At 35.4% G+C, this 10992-nt stretch overlaps 1 protein-coding gene across 1 annotated transcript; it reads left to right on the top strand.

Moving 5' to 3' along the window:
* Positions 1-8801: 8801 nt before the first annotated feature.
* Positions 8802-10983, top strand: LOC127159076 (activity-regulated cytoskeleton-associated protein-like; the record flags this gene model as incomplete). The annotated part of the gene is made up of 2 exons (XM_051102012.1): positions 8802-8894; positions 8977-10983. A coding segment is annotated over exon 2 (1444 nt), but the record flags the coding sequence as incomplete, so codon positions are not given.
* Positions 10984-10992: the final 9 nt, after the last annotated feature.

The following is a 10992-nucleotide window of genomic DNA, read 5'->3' as shown; positions in this document are numbered from 1 at the left end:
ATTCAGTGGTGTAGTGCAGGTATACGGCATAATGACAAGTGTGGATAAATGCAAATATTCCCTAAAAGCACCCAGTAAAGACAGTGATGCGGTCAGGATTCCTTTTAAATATGTTTGATGGTTGCGCCGGCGCCGTCCCCCCACCACAGATGCTGCCTGTTCATACGCGAGAGCATGTCAGCTTAGTGGTAAAATAATTATTATTGATAACTAATTTGAATCAGTACATTATAACGAAAACAATACCTTAAGAATAAAAAGCAGGTTTCCAGGGGTTGCCAGGGCACCACTAAACAGACAGCCAAGGAGCAGAAACGCCTCATGTACCATGCAATGTCACGCAATCGTTTTATGCATGGGAGATTTATTTTATTTCACTACTGAAATTCTTAACTAAATACTTAACTGAATACCTAACTAAAATACATTTTTTGATATTTTTATTTTTTATGTATTTCTGTATTTCATATAGGTTGGTGTGACTAAACTGTAAGAAAAAAACAACACATTGCAGCCAGCTGAGATGATGACCCACCAGGCTGGAGGAGATGGTCAGCTACACACTGAAGGCTGGAGGAGATGGTCGACTTCACAAGACACCACTCGATGCCACAAACTGAATGTAACTTGTGTGTACCCAGAAGAAAACTGACTGCTTTTCATGTCAGACATAAGGGAAATTCTCACTTCATTTTAAATACTTCTGTTGACTTCATACACCTCGGATTGGATCTGCCTGCACAAACACTGTTTTATACAACTGTTACAGGCACAAAATTATCCCTCATTAGTTTGTGGTGTCCTTTGGACACAGTATAGCAACGATTGACTGCTTTGAGATTTTCACAAAGAAACCATTCAGTGTAAAAGTGTAACATTAATATGGATCAGTGTTAATTGTTAATGACAAATTATATAAGTTATGGTTCCTAAAACTTCTGCTGAGATTATCTCGGTCCCATATCTACTTGGTTTGCTTCTGTTTCTCCACTATGATGATTTAAACGGTCTTTACTTTACGGCTTTGTATACTTTCAGTTCACTGCTCAATGCGACGATACCTTCAAAATGGCGCCTCGGTGACGTCACACATAATAAACGCACGTGACTGACAAAGACCGATTCTCTCACTGATTTTCCGTCATACAAGTGCTTCAGGTAAGGGATATTTTGGCATTTTAAAGTAATTTTATTTAAATATTCATGATTATGTGTCAGCATTTGTAGTTATTAGACGTTTAGTTATTTGTTTCATTAGGAAAGCGTCGAGTTAGATCATTTTTCTTTGTTAAATGTGGTGTTTGCGTAGCCCGTCGACAGATTCCAATAATCACGCAATCCGGGTTAATGCAAAATCACGTATTTTAGATAGAGATTGATTTGTGAAAACGTTTATAAAGCGTTTTTTCACGTTTTCAGTGTTTTTTACTGCTCTTTGGTGTGGTAAAACATACAGGCTGTCTTGATGTAAAATAACAGTCGAAGCCATTAGAAAAATCATCTTACATTTCTTAAAATGGGCTTTGATGTAACGTAGTAATACCGATTTCATAGTCCCGTTTTTTTTAACCGTTTTAAGCGGTTTTCAAAAACTCAAATGATCGAGCTTTCTATAGATGTCCCAGTTAGCAAATTAGATTAGATTACGGCCAGATCCTTTGGCCCGGATCTGGCCGTAATCTACAGATAAAGTGTGGCCCAGATTAGTATTTGTTTGCCGGCCCAAAATTGGCCCATATGTTTTTAGCCAGAACTGAACCAAACCAGAGCCATAACTCCGCCATTCATGAGTACTTGATGCAATGTTGAGAAAATACTTAGAAAACTGAAATAATTTTTTTATTTCAAGTCAAATGCTGTATTCCAGGAGGTAAGTATAGCCTAGTAAATGGTGTTTGTGTGAATATCCACAAAACTTGAAGACTTTATGTTAGCAGTAGGAAAGAAAATTTTTAAAGATAAAAAAAGAATTCATGAGATAATCATAAATAATTTGTTGCCATTGTGTAAATAATATGTAATAAGTAAAAAGTAAGTATAGTTTGAAAATGTATTTAAAAATGTAACAACTTGATTATATAATCCAGATTACATGTATTTGGTTACCCCACACTGTTGAGCATTTTGATTTTTAGTGTAATCCTGCAGTCTACCTTTCAGTTTGTACTACTGATAATAATTATTAAATTTCTCTTCACTGTAGGTGCTGTCAGGCAGAATCCACTGACTGGAAGGGCTTCAGATAAAGACATTGAAATTAACTGTATATGTATGTGAAATTTGGCTAGCAGAAAACACATATTAAGTTTAGCGACTACTAAATTATCTCTAGAAATAATTTTGATTAAACAATTAAATGTCTGCTGTTTGCTGTTGTGTCCCCAAAAATGCCAAAATCAAACGTAGGCCCTTGTTATAGAATGTCCACTCTGGAATTTACTTAAATAAATAAATAAATTGAGACAAATGAATGTCCCATTTGTGTCAAAAGTGAATATAAAATATTTTATATATACTTTGGATATCTAGATAGGTAACACACTTGTTATTTGTTCTTCTAAATATATAAAATATTATATAAGTTTTGTTTAAAATAATAAATATTTGTATATATTTCTTTTTTTTTTTGTATTGTTATACATCGAAGATAACTGGTAAAATAAAATAAAATTCAAGCAGTTTACATGAATTAAGTTCTATATTAACTTTACACGTATATTTTTTAAAATTTTATTTTTATTTTTTGGCACTTTGTGGATGTACTAGCCTACTTGGCTACATAATTAACACATTAATTAATAGAATAATCAACAAACTGACTTTCATAATATATTTTCGAAGTAACCCATCCGTGTTTTTAGCGCGTCATCAGCGCCCTCTAGCGACCGTGTAACTGCCACTGCAGCGAGAGTTGCTTTGCTGCAGAGTGGACACGCTAGATCTGAAAGCTTGCGTGGCTTTGTGTCGCTTGTGTTTGTCTATTTCAGGAAGACGAAAGGAAACTCGAGCCCAGCACACACTGACATGTAAGGCAGAGCGTTAACCCACGGCAGTCTGAGGCTTTTAAAGCGCCGGTCTGGTTTAATTTCCGCATGAATTCTCGCGCCGGAAGAAAAAGAAGATGGTGCTCCGGATCAGAGAGCAGGTCTGTGATCAGTTACCTGCGCTCACCTGATACACACACCTCACCTGTACTCACATCACTTGTGGCTTTGGACAGATGAGTTACTTGAATGCGTCAATTACAAACACACGCTAAACATTTGTGCACGTTTTGTCAAGGTTCTCTCGAAGTGATGATCAAACAGGGATGTTAATGAAACCAGTCTGTTCCGAGTTAGGCTGTCTGGTCTTTAATAACGTTATGCACAGTTCATGAAATGCTTTATAGTTTTGGTCGGAAAAACTTCTAAAATTCAGTTTACGGTCATATCCTCATCTGTAAATGTTGTGTGTAAATTCATGCAAGCATTTCCACTTTTGCATAAAGGTCCGTCCTGACTTACACATATATATTTTCAGATACCCAATTACAGTAAAAAAGTACATAATGCCAGCAAGAATGCAAGCTGTTATGAAAGGCATAGGAGGCAATTTTGTTATTATGTAAATAAATACCATTTAGTTTCATTTTGATATTTGCTTAATAAATGACAATAATGTTTTTAGATTGAAACTTTTTTTGACAGATTCCTAAAATATTTGTGTTTTTTCTTTATTATGACAGGTGGTCATAAATAATAGGGTAATAAATTGTTAAGCACTGTATGTTTTCATAGCATTCAGCTGGCATGTTTAGAAATGAAATAGTGTGTTTTGTCAATAAAATTAAACAGAGAAAATTTGGCTTTTATCCGATTAACCTAAAAAAAAATTATAAATAAATAATCTAATCAGCCAACTATTACCAAAATAATCATTAGTTGCAGCCCTAAAATATATAATAATTGAATGTGCAAGGTGTGAAGGATATTTTGAACTGTGAATAATGTCCATTAATACTGTTCATATATACTGAGATTTCTGCGAAATTCTACTTTACTCTTGTGCTCACCAATGCTGCATTTGTTTGATCAAAAATCTAGGGCTGTCAAGAAACATTTCTGATTAATCGCGTTGAAAACAGTTGTGCTGCTTAATATTTTTGTGGAAAATAAAATTTTTTCAAAAGAACTTTGATTTGATCAGTGATGGGAATACTGTGTTATAAATTATTATGTATTTATAGTAAATAATCAAACAAATTACTGTACGTTATATTATGAGAAATATGTTATTAATATATATTAAAATTTTATTTTTATTTATATATAATATAAAATTATAAAAATTATCCAAAGAAAATAAATATATATGCTTGAAAATATTCTTTGTTGTATTTTCTCTCAAAACAATAGTTCATTTGGAATTCTTCAGCTTTTAAGAATGTGTTTTGTATTTATATACACATAATAATCGTCCCTGTTTTGATTACAGCAAATCAGTTAGCGAACGCAGACAACGTGATTAATATTCAAACCCAAGCTTTTATTTTGTGTGTTTAATATTAATCAATAGTAGAATTCGTGGTAGTAACAGCCCTAGAAAAAAAATACAAACAATAAAAACAGTAAAACTGTGAAATATTATTACAGTTTAAAATTGCTGTTTTCTATGTGAATAACTTGTAAAGTGTAATTTATTTCTGTGATCGTAGCTGTATTTTCAGCATCATTACTCCAGTCTTCAGTGTCACAAGATGCTTCAGAAATCATTCTAATATTTTGATTTGCTGCTTAAGAAACATGTCTGATTATTAGCAACGTTGAAAACAGTTGTGCTGCTTAATATTTTTGTGGAAAATGCAATAAATTTTATTTTTCAGCTTTCTTTCAAAAGAACTGGATTAATTTAAAATATATATATTTTTTGCAATATTATAAATGTTGTTGTCATTTTTGATCAGTTTAGTGCATCCTTGCTAAATAAAAGTATTATTTATTTTAAAAAATGCAAAGGCTTCGAACCTTTGAATGGAAGTATTTATGTATGTTTATATATGTTTATATAATAATATGTGCAGGGTTTATTATGGTTAAATAAAACTAAACCATAAAAAACACTTTTGTTACTTGAAATAAACATTAAAAGAAATAAAACAACGTTTACACCCTGTTTGTGTTTCATCTTCGTCTTTTAATGGCGGCTCGCACACTAAACACTAGCATATAATGAAGGCATGCGAAGTGCATTTACTTTTGTATGACTTGTTCAGTGATATGTGGCTTCAGCTTAGTAATACACCAGTTCCACAAACACTCGGAAGCATACGTCAGAATCTACTTTTCAAAGCGATTGGTTGTTGCCTGGCGTTTGCGCTCGAGATCTGCATAAAGTTCAGGAATGCCCAGCCTTTTTGACGCTCTCAGCCGCTCTCAACGCTTTCTCTGTGCCGCTTTCAATCCCATAATGCACCTCAAGAGCGTTTACGCTCAGCTTGAATGGAATGAATGGAAAACTCTCCGCTCCGCTTCACTCGCTACGCTGTAGTGGAAATACGCCGTAACACTCATTACAAGCAGAACCATACGAGGAGGCTCGGCAGCAGTGTATTATGATCACTTTGTGGCACTGAAACTGAAATGGGCGTAACTTTGTCCTGCCAACCAATCGGTTGCATAAAGTGGGTGGGGTTTACAACAGGCCACGCCCCTCAGCCGTTTGCTTACTTGTACAGCTAATCTAAAATGACTAAAAGGAATACTTAAGGCAAAAATTTAAATTTGCTGAAACTGTCCTCACCTTCAGGTCGTACAAGAAGAAAGTGAATGGGTGCCGTCAGAATGAGAGTCCAAACAGCTGATAAAAACATCACAATAATCCACAAGTCATCCACACCACTCCAGTCCATCAGTTAACATCTTGAGAAGCCAAAAGCTGCGTGGTTGTATAAAAACAAATCCATCATTAAGACATTTTTAACATCAAACCGTCGCTTGCAGCTAAAATATGAATCTATATTTCATAATAACGCTTCCTCAAGTGAAAAAGTCAATCTCTTGTTGTCTCACATCAAAATCCATATTTGTTTAGAGGTGTTTTCTCTTGTAAACAATGCGTGATCTGTGCAGATTTCTCTCCTGATTCAGACCAGACTACTTTTCAATGGAGAAATCATTATCATTGATTATGGTTAAAAACGCCTGATAAATTTGTTTTTTTTTTTTTCTTCTCAAGATGTTAACCAATGGACTGGAGTGGTGTGGATTACTTGTGGATTATTGTGATGTTTTTATCAGCTGTTTGGACTCTCATTTTGACGACATCCATTGGTGAACGAGTAATGTGATGCTACATTTCTCCAAATCTGATCAAGAAACGAACTCGACTACATCTCGGATGGCTACATTTTTGGTTGAACTATTCCTCAAACTAGCCCTCAAACATATCAAAGCGGACAGAAAAGGAATTCAAGTGTATATTTGCATGAGCGTCTCAGACGGTTACATGGAGCTCATCGCATACGGAGATATGCTTTAACGAATGTACGTGCGATGTTTGTGTGCGTCCTAATCAATCCAGTGGAGGGTCGTGTTCATGTGTTTTTTTTTAAAAGTACTTTATTTTAGAATAGCAAGTGTAGCACTAAACTGCAACCGTCTGATGCCGAAGACTGTTTCAGCGTGAGATATAGATTCAGCCTTAAACACAAGACCAAGAGACGCGTGTTTAGACGTAGCTTTCACACGGACGCGCACAAAGGAGATCTCAACTGTCCAAACTTGATTTTTTTTTCAATCAGAGAATATGTAATTCGTTTTTTGTGCAATATGTTTCTTTAATGCATGTTCTATAATAATCGTATATGGGATAGTTTTCAAGTATATTCGAGTGAAGAATTTCAGAAGCCAATTTGAAACCACAAGAAACTCTTCGAAACCACCGAAACATTCCGTTGTTGTAAATGGCTTATTTTAAAGGACTTGTTTTATAAGTCTGGCTTTTATGCTTGTGTTGGGGATGTTTTTGTTTGTTTTTAACGTTTCATCACTCCTGCCGTTTTCGCAATGGATTTTGGTGCGTTTGCTTTTAGGAAATGAGTGAAAGCAGACTGTAGGTGAACGGATGATCAAAATGTGCAAAGACAAGAAAGACGCTGCCGAGGTCAGAGGTCGTCTGGCGTTTGAGCACACGGATCTTAAACACTCTTTCTTACTGTTAAACACTCTCTAGTCACGTTTATGACAGATCTACACTTTACAAGAACATGCATGGGTCATACTTCACCCCAGATTATTATTATTATTATTTTAATTATGATTAAGCACATTTTTTCCTGAGTCATCATTGCTGTAATGTAAAAATATATATATATAATCAATTAAAAATAAATTGAAATATATTTAAATAATTATAATTATAAATTATAAAAATGTATTTAATATTTTACATAATTGTTATAATCTTGTTGTGGATATAATAATGTTATTTTAATGATTACAAATAATTTTAATCATAATTATTATGTAAACAATGTTTTTTACATAAAATTAATTCGATTTCGTTTTAGCAATGAGAATTGGAAAAATCATGGGAAAAAGTGTGTTTTTATTTCATTGTGTATGTAAACATATCATTAATTTTGATTTTGGAGTGAAATATGACCTGTATATATGTTCTTACTTCTAAGATTCAGCTTTTAGACCTGGTTCAGATCAGCTAAAATTGATGTGAATAGATGAGAACTAAGTTTGTGTTTTAATAGAAATAAAAAATAGCACTTGATTAAAGGGTTTTGAAGACTGAGTTGCTCATTTTGTGTCTGTTTGCTGTGATTGACCAGCAGTTTTACAAGTGTGATTTGCCCGTTCGTGGTCTTTCTCTACTGTGATTGGCTGGCACCGAGAAGCTGAACTCTGCCGTGATTGGTCGAGTCGCACAGGAGCAACTTCCCCTTTAAATCCACCAAATGGTCGATACAGTTGTTTCTGGTCTTCAGATTTGATTTTGTCTTCTGAATCCCCGTACGTATGAATCTATGAACATGAACTGTGCATATTGATGTATATAGTATGTGTCAGCGGTGTGCCTAAATGTACTGTCAATTATATTTTCTTATTTTTCTTTAACAAAGTTAAGTCGAATGTCACGGTCATTTTAATAGACTGAAAAGGACTCTAAAGGAGTAGAGTGTTTGCATTATGCTTCTAAAACATTCATTTTGAGCAGCTTTACTCAGTATAACACTAATAAAATTAACTCCAACTCACTGCCCTATTCAGAGTCATTTACTGTCTGTGTATGAACGAATGAATGCTGTCTGATCAACATTTAAATAAATGCAACAATTTTAGCTGTTACTGTGCTTATAAAATCAAATTAATGTCAAAGTGCTGTTGGAAACTCAGAAGCGAAGACCAGGAGACTCTTGGGTATCTTCAGCAGAATTCTTTATTGAGAATGCGCTGCGTAGCTCTGCAGTCCTCAAAAGTCTGACTAAGGCAGTGATACATTGTAGTTTATATACATTTAGGGGCAGTCCCCTAAAATGTAGACAAAGCACCTGGGTGACGATCCTAAACAAAGCATGCAAATGAAGTGCATATTTTATTTTATTTCATTTATTTATTTTATTTATTTATTTATTTTGATTAAGCCAATACTAAGTTACCAGGAGTTTTGTATTGTATTTTTGATTAGAGCAGTTGTAGTGAAATTCTGGTGTTATTATTCCAACAGAGGGCTAACTCCCAAGTTACTTGGGTTCTCTAGAGAGCTTGTATACAGGATATAGGGGTAGCTGATATGGAGAAGAAGTAGATTCGTTTGGTGGAGGGAACATGTGGTTGTGTTCCCTTTGGCTTCCAAAATTCTCGGAGTCCTGATTGAGAAACCTTGTGTTTTTAGCTCAATCTGTAAGTACTTGTTTGACTGTCTGTTTTTGAAGGTTTCACTTCAATCATTGTGGATGTTTAATGTTGTTTGTTTATTTTGTAGAAAGGACTCCTTAAAATCTTTAAATATCACCAAGCTGCTTGTTTCACTGCCCTTAAAGAAGGGTATGTGTTCATAATAACAGCTAAATATTTAAGTGCAAAAGAACTTGGTATGCTGGCTGGAAAAGGAGGAAAAGCCAGGAGTGGGACTGAAGCCTCAAATCAACTTTATTTCAACGTACTCAATGTTTTTTTTCTTACTGGACTAAGCCTGAAATGTTTGGGGAAGTGCAAGTATTAATTTTTTACTACCTCAAAGACACTGAACTGTGTGTTATTCATTTTTTCTGTTGTTGTTTCTGAAATCAATCGTTTAAGTTTTTGGAGTTTTTGGTGGGGTAATAAGAGAATTTAACACTAGAATAAACAAGGATCACACAGAATTAGCTCGGTGGTTGTTTCTTTAATTTAGTAGATCAAAGAAATTACTCTGGTAACACGGGAAGTGTTACAGATGGCGCCCAAACAGGGACAACCACCAAATTATCAGAGCTGAAAAAGTATTCTGTGTGAATCTTTGATCTTTAAAGTGTTATACTTAGCCTTTGTTAAAAACCCACAAAAATGGAGGGTGATGAGATCGCACCTGATCAGGATTTTTCTTCTAAAGCTTTCACTCAGAGAAGAGAACCTGTTCATGAAATCATTGATACCTTTAATGAACTTTACATTGATTCAGATGATGAAAAAGAAGTAACTGTTACTGAGGACCTACCACCACCACCACCTCTTGATTTCAATGAGCATAGTCACCACATGTATGGAGTTGATGGCAACCAGTCACGTCTCACCAGCATTGAAGAGCACCTAGCCAACCTTGAACATCAAGTAAGTGAGCTAGTTAATGAGACGCAAGTCAAGTTAATGCTAAAATCTCTTGAAGATAAAGTTTTTTATAAGTTGCAAAGAGAAACTGATAGATTAAAGGAGTGGACCCAAAGCAAGATGGATGACATGGGAAAAACCGTCATTGATTGTTTGAAACGCAGAGATAAGCAAATTGAGGAGCGAATGAGAGCTTTTCAACCAACCGTCTCTACACCAGTCTCTGATGAGTTACCCAGAAAGTCAGTAAACTATCAAACTCCGGTAAGACAAGTCACAAACAGTCACCAAAGTCAGTCTACTGCTCTATCACAACTCTCTGTAACCCAATACAATCCTCCAGTAAAGCTAGAGTTTCCTACCTTTGATAACTCAGATCCTGAAGATGCTGTTACTTTTATAGAGAGGGTGGAAGAATATCTTGATCTTCGTCCTTTAACTAGTGAAGAACTCTTGGCTTCACTCTCAGTTGTTTTAAAAGGAACAGGAAATGACTGGTGGAGAGCAGAGAGAGCTAACATTACTGACTGGAGAACTTTCAAGCAGAAGTTTTTATTCTCCTTCTTAAATGAAGACGGCCAAGAAGTCATTGCTCAGAAACTGGCAAGTCGCAAACAAGGTCCGAATGAAAGTGTCAGAGACTTTGCTTTTAATTATCGAGCCATTTGCCTCCGAAGCAAACCTGAGATGACTGAAGGTGAGATAGTGAAGGCCATTCTTAGGAACTGCAACCCACGTTTAGCGTCACTTCTCAGAGGAACAGCTAAAACTGTGGATGATGTTGTTCGTTTGGGGACACAAGTGGAGAAAGATTGGGTAGAGAGCAAGAGGTACTGGACACAAGTAAGTGGTGAAAATCAGAAGAAAAGAGTAACCTCTGAAAAACCAGACCTGAAAACTCACCTTATGATGGTAGACCGAACAGATAATATCAGTTCACTTCAAACGTCCATTACCATTAACCATAACTTCATCAATGCAGTGATTGACACCGGGAGCACTTACTCCTTGATACAAGAAAAGGTATGGAAGATGTTGAAACCTCAAGCTAAATGTTTGCCTCCCAGTACACAGACTTTCATGCTTGCCAATGGACATCGACAAAAAGCTGTTGGTAAAGTGAGAGAGAGCTGTGAGGTTCAAGGGAAGACGTTTGAAGTACAGTTCTATGTACTCAAGGATGGTGACCTGG

This window comes from Labeo rohita, unplaced genomic scaffold, assembly GCF_022985175.1.
Source record: "Labeo rohita strain BAU-BD-2019 unplaced genomic scaffold, IGBB_LRoh.1.0 scaffold_1901, whole genome shotgun sequence".
Lineage (NCBI taxonomy): Eukaryota > Metazoa > Chordata > Actinopteri > Cypriniformes > Cyprinidae > Labeo > Labeo rohita.
Note: the sequence above shows the minus strand (reverse complement) of the source record. Positions and strands in the feature narration are given on the sequence as shown.